This window comes from Synchiropus splendidus, chromosome 1 (genome assembly GCF_027744825.2).
Source record: "Synchiropus splendidus isolate RoL2022-P1 chromosome 1, RoL_Sspl_1.0, whole genome shotgun sequence".
Taxonomy (NCBI): Eukaryota; Metazoa; Chordata; class Actinopteri; order Syngnathiformes; family Callionymidae; genus Synchiropus; species Synchiropus splendidus.
Window position 1 is genome coordinate 55,667,735 of NC_071334.1, and position 15,741 is coordinate 55,683,475.

At 41.9% G+C, this 15,741-nt stretch overlaps 3 protein-coding genes across 5 annotated transcripts; all 3 read left to right on the forward strand.

The window, feature by feature from the left end:
* Positions 1-1,900: 1,900 nt before the first annotated feature.
* ptgdsa (prostaglandin D2 synthase a) lies at positions 1,901-4,998 on the forward strand. Its single transcript, XM_053853791.1, has 7 exons — positions 1,901-2,102; positions 3,518-3,657; positions 3,771-3,847; positions 4,343-4,453; positions 4,525-4,626; positions 4,690-4,718; positions 4,792-4,998. The coding sequence occupies exons 1-6, from the start codon at positions 2,010-2,012 to the stop codon at positions 4,716-4,718; spliced, it is 552 nt and encodes a 183-aa protein (XP_053709766.1). The 5' UTR covers positions 1,901-2,009; the 3' UTR covers positions 4,792-4,998.
* A 211-nt stretch (positions 4,999-5,209) lies between these two features.
* On the forward strand, positions 5,210-7,463 carry LOC128752512 (protein AMBP-like). Of its 2 annotated transcripts, XM_053853790.1 has the most exons (6): positions 5,210-5,542; positions 5,614-5,759; positions 5,817-5,893; positions 5,999-6,118; positions 6,449-6,550; positions 7,063-7,463. In XM_053853790.1, the coding sequence occupies exons 1-6, from the start codon at positions 5,432-5,434 to the stop codon at positions 7,095-7,097; spliced, it is 591 nt and encodes a 196-aa protein (XP_053709765.1). In that variant the 5' UTR covers positions 5,210-5,431; the 3' UTR covers positions 7,098-7,463. The 2 variants fall into 2 exon arrangements, with proteins under 2 accessions (XP_053709765.1, XP_053709764.1); XM_053853789.1 differs by having other exon boundaries at positions 5,817-6,118.
* A 149-nt stretch (positions 7,464-7,612) lies between these two features.
* On the forward strand, positions 7,613-11,618 carry ambp (alpha-1-microglobulin/bikunin precursor). 2 transcript variants are annotated; one of them, XM_053853788.1, is made up of 10 exons: positions 7,613-7,824; positions 8,406-8,545; positions 8,790-8,866; positions 8,952-9,068; positions 9,164-9,265; positions 9,707-9,762; positions 10,103-10,181; positions 10,269-10,436; positions 11,262-11,435; positions 11,485-11,618. In XM_053853788.1, exons 1-10 carry the CDS (start codon positions 7,705-7,707, stop codon positions 11,508-11,510), a joined length of 1,059 nt encoding a protein of 352 aa, XP_053709763.1. In that variant the 5' UTR covers positions 7,613-7,704; the 3' UTR covers positions 11,511-11,618. The 2 variants fall into 2 exon arrangements, with proteins under 2 accessions (XP_053709763.1, XP_053709762.1); XM_053853787.1 differs by having other exon boundaries at positions 7,614-7,824; positions 11,504-11,618.
* Positions 11,619-15,741: the final 4,123 nt, after the last annotated feature.

Here is a 15,741-nt window from a genome sequence, read left to right on the forward strand (position 1 = left end):
GATCTTCAGGAGGCGCTTGTGGCCCAACCATGGGCCCCGGCCCTATGGTTATGGTTCAGAGTGAACTTCCAAGCTCAAACCTAGTCAGTCTTAACAAGACACTATATATTACTTTACTGATTTATTACTGGCTGATGAATGATGATGAAGAAGTGAGTGTGTGATAAATGTTCCCTATTCTAAAGTGTGAGTATGAGATGAGACAGGGAACTAATCAGTAAAGAATTATTATACAATGGGAGAAAAGATCAGTTTAGGCAGTTGGATCAGGGATTATTTATTTATGTTGAAGGATGTTTTTTTGGAGGTTGACTGAAGCTGCTTGGCAGAGGTTTGCGCTAGCTGAAAAAGCAAGAAAAGATAGTAGTTTTGTTTTTGTTTGTATTTTTTACCCATCATGTTACAAAGATATTCACCACTTAGAAAGGCCTTCTGATGCGTATGAGATATTCTGGGAATTGTTAAATAATATGAAACAACATATGGTGAATTAAGTTTTATGAGTCTAATCCTATGGCGTAATTTCATTCTCCTTGTTTTTGTAACATTTTAGTCCCACAATTCAAGTTAAATTCAAGACTATTTGCCTGTCCTCCATCTGTCCTGTCTTTCGAGATCCCCTCGCAGCTGTATGTGATGTGGCCCCATACTAAATTGAAATGTATTGAATTTAAGTACAGTTCAGTTGCACCTTTAAAACGGTGCGTAAATATATACCCGACAGCAGCAACAAGCAAACCAATAGTAAAATCTGCACTCAAAGAACTAGAGTTACATGCGGGTAACCAGTATTTCCACCATTAACACGATGCATTCATTTCGTCCTTTTTTTACTGGAATTGTCAATTGTGAAACAGTTGGGTTTTGTGTCTTGCAAGGCAGATATTTATGTTTTTAAAAGACTCAAGACTCAGTGAGGCTGGAACAAGCTTATGCTAATGTACTAATGAACGCTGTACAATGCTGCAACCTTGCCCTTTACCAACATTCTACAGGAGCAGGACAAAGGAGAACTTTTAGTCCTGCAGTTTTTATCATTCACTCACATTTGTACAGCATCCGTTCATTTGAAATTAGATGTGTTATTGCTTTTTGCTAAATAAATGTGAATACAAATTGTATTTTAAAACTATTATTAAGCGCATTGTTTCTAAAAGTAAACAATGCTTTAAACTTTGAAACAGTTTGGCCATATTCTTTTGAAAGCATTTAAGACATTTTTAAGTTCAGACTGAAAGTTTGTGATCAGTCCTAGGTGACGCTAATGTATGATGGTTAATAACTGGATAATATTCCGCTAATACTACACTTGTTAGTCATTTGTTTATGGTAACATGTATAGTGTGAAGTTAGAGTGTAGCCTTTTTTGTTTTTCTTAAATTCTTGTTCAAAGACAGTGTTCAAAAAACGAAATTGACAGAAACTGATTTTTATTTCAAAAAGATATAAACAACTTAATCTAGGATTTGCTCTGTATAAGTCATTCTCTGTGTTTAACATGAGAGAATAGAAATAACTTGAAATGAGCAACAAGTTTGGACGTGAGTCCATGAATGATGGTGCTGCTCAAACCTGTTGAGCGAGAGACATTTAATGTGAATATGAAAGCATGTGTGGTGTCTTCTCCTGTGGAACAAAGTCAAAGATCATTCCTCCACGGTCACGACGTTATTGTGTCACAGTTTCTTGTGACATCAGGAGTTCTGTTACGATGACTCACTTTGTTCACGCAACTAGAAAGGTTGGAAAAAGCACGATTTGTCTTGTGATTTTGGGAACACGATGTCTGCGGTTGTTTTTGGAGCCACGCATGTTCAACACTTGGCTTCTGTGTTTGGAGCTTGGCAGTGATAGGCTGACGGCACGGTGGGCGGACCTGGAGAAAACAAATATTGCCACAGCCTCTGCCACCCGGTACCTGTCTGCAGCTGCCTTCACTTCAGCTTTCGGGTCTGATCCCGTTCTTATTTGCTTTTCAGGAATTTGCTCCTTCAGTCCTCTGCACTACCATGAGAAACAGAATGGCTTCAGTCGCCATGGTGATGTGCATGATGATGGTGCAAGCGGATGTGAGGCCTCAGGGAGACTTCAACGCACAGAAGGTGAGAGGCGGATCTTCTTCAATATTCACATTGAATTCATTATTTAAGTAATGTCATAAATGAAGTCATAGAGCGGCCAAAATACTTTTCCAGTATTATATTCATGAAATGAAAAAATGACTACACATGTCATTTTCCAAGGAATATTAAGAGCAAGGGAGAAATTGTTGGATGTGAGGCGTGTGATAAAATGAATCCCAAATCGTTGGTTTTATTTTATCAGACAGTAGACCGATATTTCAATCTTCCCATGAACGCCATCAATATGCCGACAGCAGTATGAAAATGAAGGTGTAACTAAAGGACAGATACTTCAAAAACAGTTGTTTTATTTAAATGTCATCACCATATAATGCATCAGTGTCAAATTCAACAAACAGTGTGTCTTATTTAAAGATGAGATTTGTTTCTGTCACACATTTACTTCTATGTAATTTCTGGATTTTATCTGAAGTCTGTAACCTGTAAATGCGAAACCTGTTGTCATTTAGGTCAAACATTCCTTCCGTGAAACTGTACAAAATGCTCTTTCAGTCAACTTGTAATGTAAAATGTCCAAAAATACAGTCCAATTATCAGTTTTAAAATAATCTGTTTATACTGTCAGAGTGAGTGGAACTAGTGTAGGCAGTCAGCTCGGTGTTTGCTCTGTAGAAAATATACAACTAATTTCACGTGTGGCCGACTTCCAAAGTTAAGTCAACATCTGTGCTGTGTTTATTTTAAGTGTAATTGGCAGTCAACGCCACACCATCCAAGCACATGTCGTGTTTAGACAGACGTGGAAACCATTTTGGTCAACGTTGTTCTACCAGTTATTAGAGTTGTTTGTCCGTTTGGGCAAAGTGCGTGCCTTTTATTTGGTAGTGTAAATCCAACCACACAGATGCAGAAGAGGAAATGGTCATGGGTCCTGCCACCTCAGCAGAGATGGACTGTTACACTTATTGAAAGCCTCTTACTTCAAGAAAGCAACTGTCCAAACCTTATCTAGTGTTTATAATGAAGAGGAGCCGAATGGCTGGGTCACATCCAGACAAAACCACAGCCTCTTCAGTCCTCATGAGAAAACATGTCAGTACAGATGTACCACACTGTTGGAGAGCAACTTTCAAAAGACCTTTTTTTACTTTCTCCAAAGATTTGAAGCCTTTATTGGTAGAGGATGAAAACAAAAACCTTTATCATGGAAACTACCAAGTCTTCAGTCTGGGCTGGGACCCAAAAGTAGCCCACTACTGTTTCTAAATATTTGAGTCAACACCTCGATGTGTAAGTTATTTTTAGTAAAATAAACATGAATTTCCGGGGGAACTATATATCTGGACTAATACTCAAGTAATAACAAGGGTTTAACTGGGATGCCGTATGCATCTTATATTTCATTTCACATAAACGGACAACTGTGTGTTCAGTTCGCAGGGAAATGGTACCGTCTGGGTCTGGCCTATGACGCTCCCAGTTTTGCCCCGTACAAGGAGAGGCTGAAGGCTTCCATGGGAATCGTCACAGTGTTGCCAAATGGCAACGTCAACCTCACCATGTGGGATGCAACGTGAGTTTCTGTCTGAGGGAAACGGTGAACGCTGGCCATGTGGCGGTGCTCCACGCACCACCGAATGAATGTTGAGACCACAGGTGGAGGAGGCTGACATACTGGTTTTTCAGACCAACAGGTTGCCGCACTAAACTGTACCAGTACGAGAGGACAAACGTTCCGGGGCAGTTCACCTACTTCAGCACACGTACGTCTCCTCACTGCCACCGATGTAAACTGTCCTCTCATTTTTCTAGATCATTCTACAAAAAAAACAAAAAACACAAAGATCAATTTCGAATCTTTCCAATGATGTGTTTTGGCACCACCTTGCGGTTATTTTCCGTAACACAGTTGAAGCGCATCAAGCGCAACTGTTTTCAAAGAAACAAACTTTCGGAGGAAAACCTCTTTTTGACACAATATTCATTTGACAAATAACGACATGGCAAATTACTTCTGTGATATATTTATACAAGACCAAGGATGTAGTTAATGTAGTAGAAAATTGTACCAGAAAGAATAAACATGATTTTTTTTAAATTATTATTATATTTAGTAATAAATTCGTTCAGAATAAGTTTTAAAGATTTGACTTGAAGTTAATAAAGACAACAGAAAACACACTATTGTATCTTTTTACTGGTGTAACCATATGTGTTGAAAATAAATATGGAGCAGAATTGTGTCTTTACTCTTTCAGGCCACAACATGGTGAAGGACATCACGGTGGTGGAGACCAACTACAGTGAGTACGCTCTGGTGCTCAAACACAGAGTTTTCAACAGGGAGTACACGCAGGTCGCCCTTTACGGTGAGTCGTCTGGACCCTTCTATGAGTCCTGTGGAAACATGGTCCTCAGTTCATTCGCTGTGTGCCTCCAGGACGCTCGCCGACGCTCAAACAAGCCATCATCAACAAGTTTAAATCTTTCTCCTCCTCACGTGGTTTTCCCAAGGAGTCTATTCTGACTCCTCCTCTGGCAGGTAGGACACACTCTCGTGTTTTGATCTGTAAACTAGCACTAACTTATTCTACTTTGCCAACAGACAACTGTCCACCATCGCCCGAACCTTAGGTGAGTTAAGTCGACCCTGTCGAAAATCAATGGACGACAGTGTATTTCAACATGATGTGTCATTGTTTTGCAGGATCTGTGGCGGCACTCCAGTCTGACTTTCAGCATCAGTGACTGGCATCGAACTTCAAACCTGCTTTTCTGCTTTTTTTTAATCATGGTGCTTCTTTTTATATGCACTCACCTGAAACAACACCTGGATTTTGTCTCCAAGCTGTTGACTTACCTCAGGTTAGAGTCACTGTTCTTTTAACTTGAATAAGACGGTACAAGGTTTTTTCTTTAACTTGAAAACACAATAAAAATGAGAAACTTTAATCACTATTGTCAGTGCATGCTTTTATTTGGTTTATGTTGTCAACTTCACAAAATCATTTTGTCAAGTTTTAGATGTTCTTGAGTTTTTATGTGGCCTTTGCTTGTACTGTTCTTGTTATTATTCTCACTTCTGTCATTGTCTTGTCTTTCTGGTTACCAATTTAGCAGTTCTTTTTGAAACTAAAATTGAAAAAGGGACCGTAATGCTAAAGACTTCACAGTAAGACACATAGATCAGGCACATTCAACGCTCCTGTGAGGTCTTTGTTTGTTTTAAACTCAAAGTCCACAGCTCTTTCCGTCCACTCAGGCCTCGCTTGATCATTCACTATTGAGCAATTTGGACGTCAGTGGTGAGAATTAAACGTTTGCAGTTCCAGTTAAATCAAAAAGACATGCAAACATTTGTGGCTTTGGTGCTTCTGTGGTTCTCTCACTGGACATCAACACTCCATGGAGTCCCTGTAACTCAGATCATCCCGCAGGAGAACTTTGATTTGGGCAAGGTGAGTAGCTCACAGCATCTTGTCTGAAATCTGTTTGCACTCAGACGTGACCTTCCTGTGCTGTCCTGCAGTTCATGGGAGTGTGGTACGAGGTGGCGGTGACCTCTACGTGCCCTCTCTACATGCAGAGAAGAAGAGGCAGCTCTGCTGGTGCTGCCATGGAGATGAGGCCTTCTGAATCTGCAGCCAACATCAATGTGACCTCATCCACATTCAGGTGCAGCTCCACCTGAAGCTGATGAACTTCAGATCTCCTTAAACGTCTGATTTTCAGGAGCAACTCATGTCAGGAAAGGTCCACACAGTATCATCTGACCGACACTCCGGGGCGCTTCCTCTACCATGTTCCACGTTTGTCGTTTTGCTTTCCCTACGCAGCTCAAATAAAAATCTCAGCTGGTCATAATGTGACCTCAGTGTGTCACAGCATCGACGATGACATCACTCTTTCTGCAGGACTGAGCGCTGATGTTGAACTCAATGTGGTCCAAACCAACTATGATGAGTTTGCCATGATGGTTCTGTTGAGCACAGAGAGACCGACCGGTACCAGGACCACCATCCTCAAGCTTTACGGTGGGAAGACATTTCATATTTTAAAACACATTTAAAGTGAATAAATGAAGACGTTATATTGCCCAACCTAATTTTATTACATTTATATATTTTTGCTGCCCATAATGCACTACAACAATTTAACATTTCACTACAAGAACCAAAAGGTCTGAATCAAACTGCATTTTTCACTTTTTGGAGTAAGTCTTACTTCTTCAGTGTACTTAACTCGTATACTTGCAGAAGTAGCTAACCAAGCATTTTCTTCCTCACATCTACATTTATAGAGTGTGAGGTGGTTGTTGTGCTCTTCCTGTCATGACATGTGTGTGTCACAAATGTTTTCTTCAGGTCGGACTGCGAACATGACGTCAGGCATGGTTAGCGAGTTCACATCTCTTGTTCAGCGACATGGAATAAATCCCGACTCCATCGTCACTACTGAGCCCAAGGGTGGGAGTTGATCACGCCTCAGAATTGTCTTCCTGCCGCACTTCCATTATTAATACCTCCTTATGGTGACAGAAAGAAACTAAAATACAGTCCTCTATTTTCTTAAGCTAAAACTATGTCATTCATAGGTCATCTTAAAGGGATAGATTCCCTCAAATGCCATCATGATTTTTTCATGTGTTTGGTAGTTATTTTGGCCAAAGTTTTGTTAAAAAGAGCCAGATTTGATGATTAGTTTTACATTCTGACCAAGGCTCTGGCCATGGGAAGTCTGATTGAGGGCCACAAATGGCCCCCAGACCTGACTTTTGTGTACTCCAACTTAGATGAGTGGGTTTAATGATATTACTTAGATTTTTTCTCAGATACTTGTTGAGCAAAAACCACGTTAAAAACAAAAGTTAAACACAACACTGAGCTTACACTCCCAACTTCACGTAAAAAAACAATCATTTTGTGTGTGTGCGTGCTTTTTTAAACCCTTTTTAACACCTGTTTCTAATATTTCGCAGGTTGCAAAGTGTCATCACTAAATGGAGCTCCATAATGTCTCTTTCTTCCTTTCGCCTGTCGTTTCAATTGAATATATTTATTTTATGATGTAAGAGATCATATCATATTAACACGACCTCTTCAATCATGTTTAGAATCACGTCAGTGCTTCTGACTTGTCCTCATGAAGCACAGGATAATAAATATGTGTCGTCTCTGACTGCCTCCTCTTCTACTGAGCTTCTTGTGAAATGAAAACGCCGGCTCCCCTTTGTTGAAATAACTGCTTCCAAGAGAAGCAGAAAAACAAACAGCAAAAAAAAATACCTTTTCAATTTCCCATATAAATTTAAAAAGGTTCAAAGCAGTTTTTCATGACACTGTTGTCACATATGGACATTGACTTAAAAACTTATTTGATCATTCCACTTATTGATTTGAGAATGTTGTCTCAACTCTGAAGTCCAACTTTCATCAGCTCTGGCAGGTTGAAGCGCAGCAGTCGGTCAGGAACGAAGAACTTTGCTCTTTTTCTTGTTTGTTTTTATCCTCCTGCTGCAAACACTGCGTGTAAACACTCTGAACAACACAAAAATCACACAGGACACCTCTCTTTTCTCTGAGACTGAGGTTTTACTTCTGCTCACAGACGGGCTGAGACAATGCAGACAGCTGTGCTACTGGTTTCTCTGCTGGTTTTGGGATGGACCAGCAGCATTCAGGGAGTCCCACTTCTGTCGGAGCCACTGTTCCCCACACAGGAGAACTTTGATCTGTCCCGGGTGAGTGATTCATCATTATCTACTATCAGAATAAACTTAAACTGCACAGACTACCGTTTAAAACTTGTCTGCTCAATGGCGTATTAGACACAAAACATGCTGACTGAACACAGAGTGCATGCATGACACAAACATTGTGAAAAGTCCTCGAAGATGATGATCATGATTAGCGCCATCAAGGGGGTCGTGTGTTTGCTGCTGTTTATCTGTCTGTCGGCCAAATAACTAGAAAATTATGTTTTCAGGAAATATTTCATTAGAAGGAACAACCTGTCTGATGTTTCTGATGCTACTGCCACCTGTTGTCTCATCGAACTCATTGCGATCAATGATATTTGATTGTATTAAAAAAAAAAGGATGATATTTGTGATGATAAAATGTTTCAATCTCTGTAATCTTGGTTACCAAAGCTAACATCCATGTGCTCAATGCAAATTCCAACGCTGTGGCTGGAACTGGACTTCACCACTTCATCATTGCAGTGCTGAACTGGTGAATGACTATACTTTTCACAGGCCCAGTGGTGACACGACATGTTCTTCCTTGTCTCTAATGAAACACTCCCTTTGTGCCGCTGTAGTTTTTAGGAACCTGGCATGACGTGGCCGCAGCATCTTCATGCCCCTGGATGAAACAGTATGGCTCTGGCGCCATCGGCAAACTGGTCCTAAAGGCAGGTGCCACCGAGGACAAACTCATGATGGAGAAAACGGGTCTCAGGTATGAGGACAACAATGAGGAGCAGAATCAGGAATGATGTTGGAAGACCTGGGGTTAAGTTAGAATTATTTTTTTCGTCAAATAAGCATGATTTTAAGCCTCAAATTGCTTGTTTAACAAGTAGAACTAGAAGTTGCTTGGTCAAGCTGGAGAGTAAAAAATGTAATTTTAAGAAATGTACCATTTCATAAGTAAAGATCACGTTTGTGAATCAAAGGATATTAATATGAATCTGCGCATTCAGACATGGAACCTGCTCGACGATGACAGGAGAGTACCAACTGACCAGCACCCCGGGACGGTTCTTCTACCACATAGAAAGTATGCTTCATCATGGTCCACGACCTTCAAGGTGAAAGGATGTCCAGAGCTTTTGGGGTCAAGATGTGTCCTCTCCTCCTGACAGGATGGCAGAAAGATGTGGACGCCTACGTGGTGCACACCAACTATGAAGAATACGCCATCATCATGATGATGAAATATAAAGCTGATGGACAGAACACCACATCTGCCAAACTTTACAGTCAGTCTGTCGCAGTCTGCGCTGGCTTTCCACTCCTCACTCTCTTTATTTGACACATAACAATGGTACGAGCAAAATAAAAAAACTTTCTCCAGGTCGGACGATGGATGTGAGACCCACAATTCTAGATGATTTCAAAACTCTGGTGATGGATCAAGGGATCAGCGAGGACGCCATTGTCTACAAGGAGAACAAAGGTGCCCTCCCACACAAATACGATCATCTGATGTCTCCATCACAAAGCTGTTGCCTGGCAACGAAAGATGCTGCGCTGAGATTTTAGCCACATAAGTAGACCATGTTACCAGCAGATGGAGCTGCTACATCAGGATGTCTTTCTAAAGTAGCACCCGCGTTTGATGAACAACCTTTTTCTCTGTCCCTCTCACTGAGAACTAGTCTTGTAGTCCAGACCATCTGGCAACACCAGAGCATACAGATGCCAAGACTCTGAAGACCCTCAGCTAAAAAAATAAAATAAAATAAGACAACAATTTCTCTTTGTGTGAGAAATAACTGTCATAGGTTTAGGCTTCTCTATTCTGCATTCACTTTGGTGTCAGTCTTGGTCTCGCCCTCCTTATTGCTCTCTGTTTTGGTGGTCCTCATATGCTGCCATAACTCCCATGTTTTCGCAGGCGACTGTGTTCCTGGAGAGCGTGTCCAAGAACCAACATCTCTGCCTGAAGTCAAGGTAAAATGTCAAGTCACTTTAAATGTATGCCACTTGCAGTCATTTATCAAAGATAGCAGACGTTGCTGTACTCCACAACAGACTTGTGGCTGCCCATGGTCCTACTTGTTTTGAAAGGTGTGGGAGCACTTGTCTGGGATTTGAGGACAGGTAACACCACCACCAGGCAGCTACACGGCCCAATACAGAGGCCGTATGGAATTAGATCAGGGGCTGAGACTGGCTTAAGTCCAAACATAACACTGGCCTCACTGGGGCTGTCATCTGGGTGGCGGTTTTTGCTGGTGTTTTTATGAACAGTAGCCCTGTGATGGTTGTCACGTTGCATGTGTTGGTGCAGAGGGTGAGGAGAAGCGTGCTCCTGGCAGAAGAGGAGGCTTCTGGGGACATCGACGACACTCAGAGCTTTAATCCTGCAGGTCAGTCATTTACTGAAGGTTGAGTGTGGGGAACATTTCCGAGTCTGAGCACCAGCTAAGCATCTCAGAGTGAAATGTCTTCGACAGTGGACTGCAGCGTGGCACCCGACATGGGTCCGTGCTTCTCACTGCTCCAGCGTTACTTCTACAACTCCACCTCCATGACTTGTGAGAGCTTTTCGTATGGAGGATGCTCCGGGAACCAGAATAACTTCATCACAGAGAAAGAGTGTCTGCAGAGGTGTCGCACTGAAGGTGATTTGCAATGTCCTTTACTCCTCCAATTTAAGGATTTTTTTTTTTTTTTATCTCAGAACAAATTCATCTTTAAAGTCAGTATCAGCTTCATATAACAAAAATGGGAGGCAGAATGACGTCTCAGAAGCAGAAACCTTAAGAAAACCAAGCTTTGCTCAAATTCACAAGTAGATTCTTAGAGCAATGTAAGCACATGAGTTGGAGAAACCTCTCACCATATCAAGTTCTAACTGCTTTACAGACGGTAGATGTGACTGTGAGTCGGTGCTGAAAGGATGGGAGTGACGACCCCTGACCTCTTGGTTCATGCGAGATTCTTGCAGCTGCATTTTGGACCAGCTGGAGGTGTTTAATGGTGGATTTTTGGCAGGCCTTTGCAGATGTAGATCTTTTTTTCTTAAACCATTTTTACGATATTTAAAAAGACAAATTACTGTCACTAACACTGAGAATATGTCGAGTGCAGCTTCATGGAAAGCTGAAGTGAACATCAAAAATGTTAGCTGTTAGCTGAAAAGTTTTGCTTTTTAGGTCAAACTCTGAATCATAGGGTCATTTTAAGAGAAAATCTGAATAATTTTATGAAGTGTGCATCAATTGATGCCAACAGTTATGATGACAGACTAAGATTGCCATCTTTACTGCTTTTATCTCATTCATATGTAAAGTTGTTTTGACTGTCATCAACACTGATGAAAATAATTTATTGTTGAAAATAATTAAGGTCCAAGCATCGCACTCTGAGGAACACCTCTTCTATTTTTTTTTTTTTTTTTTTTAAACTCTGAACATGAGAGCTAATTTCAACATTGCTGTCCTTAGCTGTGTGCCGTCTGCCGATGGTGGGCGTGGCCTGCACTGGTCAGCCTCCCATCTGGGCCTTTGACTCCACCATCGGTCGATGTGTTTCGTACAAACCAGGATTCTGTCAAACCAACGGCAACAAGTTCTACAGCAAGGCGGAGTGCGAGGAGTACTGCGGAGTGGTGAAGGAAGGTGAGAATACTTGGGTCACACCAGTGGTGAAGAAATAAAAAAAAAACAGTTTTTTTGTTTTTAAATAGAACCTGAACTCCTGGATTCCAACTGAGTCCTGAATCTACAGCATGAATCAGCAACGATATCGAGTCTGACTGCTGAACATCCAAAAGAATGAGCAATAAACAAATTTGGACTAAAGGGGGCGCCTTTGTTTTCCCCACTGGTGAGATGGGATCCATGTTTAGATTAGATTAGTCTTTATTATATTATAAAAAGGTAATGAAGTTATTTACCAAGGACAGTGCTGAAAACAGGGGACAAAAAATGATTTTTTATTCACTTTAGTTTGCTCTCAGCTTGCACTATTTCATCGATCCAGGTATAAGCTCTGTCAATAAATAAATGGGTTTTGGTGGAAGAGGTTTAGGTGAAGACGCTGTGAGAATGATTTATAAAAAAATAAAATGGAATAAACACATTGTAATCCATAGACGTGACACTGCTCAGAAACAGTCACTCCACAGAGACTCTACTCTGAGTATCAGGCAGATGCTTGCGCTTGTCCTCGACATTCAACAGAGATGTGATCATCGCCTAATGAAACTAATTTACACACTCACAATCTTTTCCTTCTACAAATCCACCAAGGTCCTCCCCCCCAGGAACCAGGTCCGAGAACAGAGCGACGTGAATGCCCCTAAAACATTTTGGTAACAAAGAAAACTGTTACTTTCTGTCAATCAGTATAACAAGGAGTTTTTCCACTAACATGGAATGAATACAATGAAACGGCTCTTTTGCTCCTTGTTACTGCAGTAGAAGTTGTGAACTCCACGCAAACCAGTTTCAAATATTTAAAAAAAACATCATATAGGAGTGAATCATAACACAACACAGAGCTGTTAGAGAAAATATAACGGCTAACAAAAACAGGAGCCAGGCTTCCTGCTCTTAGTTCCCAGAGTTCCCAGCTGCTGGCAGCAGAATACTGGGAATATCCGGAGAGGAAGGGGAAGTGACATCACAGCGCTGACCTTCCGTGCCAGGCCAGATCACCTGGAGGTGCCTTGAGGAAAACTACAGAGCATGAACAAACACTTCTGCTGGGATCAGAACGCGCCTGAAAGGTGACACATGGTGAGTAAGTTTCCACGGAGACAAAGCTGGTGACCATCAGGCCACTCTGGCAAGCAGATGTTTGTCCAGGATCCGCTTTGTTGGGCAGATTCTTTTATGTATCAAAACACTCCAGCTCACGAGACAGAATTCTTCATTTGTCCGCTGGGATTCCATCCAATAGTCAACTAAACAAAACTGTATTGATCCTGCTGGGAAAACCCACACCACAGGTTTATTTGTATACACTCCCGACCAATGACTGACCATACTCAAATGCTGACATGGGAATGATGATAAGGGGGGAAATAATAAAGAGCCTCATCACTCATGAGTCTCGCAGGTTGCTCCTGTTCTCCCCCAGAGCTCATGGTCTGTGGGAGGATAAGATGGCTGTGTCTCGCGGGTTACATTCTTTCAGAGCTCGAAGACACTCGTACACAAACCATCAATTTGACAAACATGTTACGACAGATTCTCACGGCCCATTGATAGATGGGAACTTGACCAGGAGAGAGCGCTACAGTCTTTACATTTTTACAGTCTGCTGGCTTTGAGTGTGAAGAACGACGTGTTTGGAGAACGTGAGAAGAACTTGTCAGTTTCTGAATGGGCCTCGTTCGACAAACACTCTTCTCCTGTCACACCATTCACTCCCAGAGTTTCTGCTCCAACAGTTCAGGTGACAACATATTCTCCAAGTCACAATGAAACTCCTTCCAGTGATGACCTGCCAAGATCCACGAGCAGATGAATCATCATTCCTAGTTTGACCCGGACAAGTATCACTGAAATATGTGGTGAAGAAAAATAAATACAGGAACAACAAAGGTACTGAGACAGAGAAAGTTGTGAGGTCTGTTTTAAAAGAGGTGGTGAGGTGTGAGGAGGGTGAGGGGGGAGGGAGCAGGAGGGGTGAAGCATGTGTGGTGGAGATGTCATTATGCTGAATGACAAAAGAAGAAGGGATTCTCTGGTCAGCTGCTGCAGCAACTGTCTATTGTCCTTTTAACAGAAGACCCCCAGCGCACACACATTCACACATACACATGCATACTTGTATCTCTGTCCTTATGGGGACCACTCTTTGCCATAATGCTTTCCCCAGCACCTCAATCTTAACTTAACTTAACCAGGACTCTGAACCAAACTTAAACCCAATAATACGGACTCAGTTATTTTGATGTGTTCAGCCTCTAAACTCTACGTTCATCTGCCAAAATGTTCTCATCAGATCAGTGTCTTGTTAGACATTGGTTATTTTGAAGTCTTCATCCTGAAATTAACCTTGTGGTCCTTACAATGATTTTGTCAGGATCTGGTCCCCACAAGGCAGGAAAAACAAGTGTACACACACACATGCAGCAACATGTTGGGCATCACTTTCTTTCCTTCTTCAAGTTCAACCCTGATTACATGGTCGACCAACTGGTCATCGTGGCCTCACTCTTCCCCCTAATCTCCCAGCTGTGAGTTAAACTCTGAGCTCCAACAGATGTTTGAGCCGAACAGAAAAAAAGAAACGACAAACAACTAAACAACAGATGAACAGCATAAACAAAGAATGAAAATATATTACCATGAACCCAAGCATTAACCAGATATTTTAAAAGAATAGTTTCCGTTAACATTTATTTCAGACGGTATTGTTCACGTTGATAAAATGTGCAGAAAGTCGCACTGTGTTTTTTTAAGCTTTCAGCTTGTATTTTGTTTTTAATGTAATTAGACTCTGCAAGATGTTCCCAAAACCCACTTTCCATTGTGTCGGTCAAACACCAGATTATGGATCTAGAAGTGGCATGTTTTTATTTTTTTGCTGGACTGAAATGTTGGGAAGAGCCACAAACTCCAGCAGAAGCAGCAGTGAATGAAGCTTCTTTCTCTCTTTTGTGTGTGAGCTCATATCTATGCGCCTCACGTACACACCAAAGGTGCTGAGCTCGGCATTGCCATGGCTTTAAATGGAATTGTGTGTTTGGAAAAGTAACATAATGTCACTTTCCATAGCTCTGACAGCACACACACTCTTCTTTTTTTATTTTATTTTTTCCAACAACGTCTACACTCGCAAATGAGAACAGCCTGGTTCCGCAGCGCTCCGTCCTGCTTACCTCATTTTCATATAGGAGTTATTGTGTGGACACCAAACTACTTCAAAACATTTGCCTCTCAGCTGTCCTCTGGTCAACCTCTTGAATGCACATTCATTGAGCTTGTGACCACTGGGTGACACAAGTGGACAGACAAGCACAATAGGGACCGGCGCATTCCTTTCCCCAGGTGGCATTAGAGACGCGGTCAGATCAATGCTCTAACGTCTCCGGACTGATGGTTGACCGTCAATAACCCCCGACAAGTGTGAGTCATGCCGCTGGTCAGACTATTGTTTGGCTGCTGTGAGTTCTCACACAGACCATTGTGTGAGGCTGTCATGTGGTGCTCAGCAGAAGGTCCAAGTTAGGGTAGGAGATGTGTCCTAGACCCAACACCGTCTGTCCAGGAACGCTGGAAACACTTGAACAGGCAACTATTAGCAAAAGCACAACAACTGGTGAGATGAGCTTTACTTTTTTTGCATTCTCTAAGTGCAGTAAACCAGGGGTGACAATCGCAGTCACGCAAAGGGCCACAATTTTAAACACATGAACAAAATTCTATTTGCTTAGGAGTCTTCTTTAAGGGGGAAGCCAACATCTGAACAAGAGATGCACAATTGGTTTCTCCTTAAAGGAGACACCATAAGAAATGAACGTTGCTTTGGTTTTCTGATGGGATTTGGAAACTTCCAACGTTTGAGCACAGCTCCTTCGCAATGGAGTCCATCCCAAACTAGACATCGACTGTGTGTGGAGGTCGTAGGTGTGTGTGGGTACCTGGTTTATCCTCACTTGTGGGGACCAACACTATCCTTGTGAGGACCTTATGCCATTGTGTTTGGGCCCTACAAACTTGAGGATGAAGACGTCAAAATAACAGGGTCATTATAATTAGGTTTAAGTTTGGTCCAGGTTAAGGTGAGACATGTGTTTTGGATGGTTAGGTTTAGGGCGAGAGGCCGAGGAAAGCATGATGGCCATGAGCAGTCCCCATAAAGCTGTGTGTGTGTGTAGAGTTAGTGGTAGGAGGACAATGGGCAGTAGGAGGGTGGGGGGTCCTGAATAGGACTATTGAGTCTGTTCAGCCAAACAGAAAAGCATCTCCC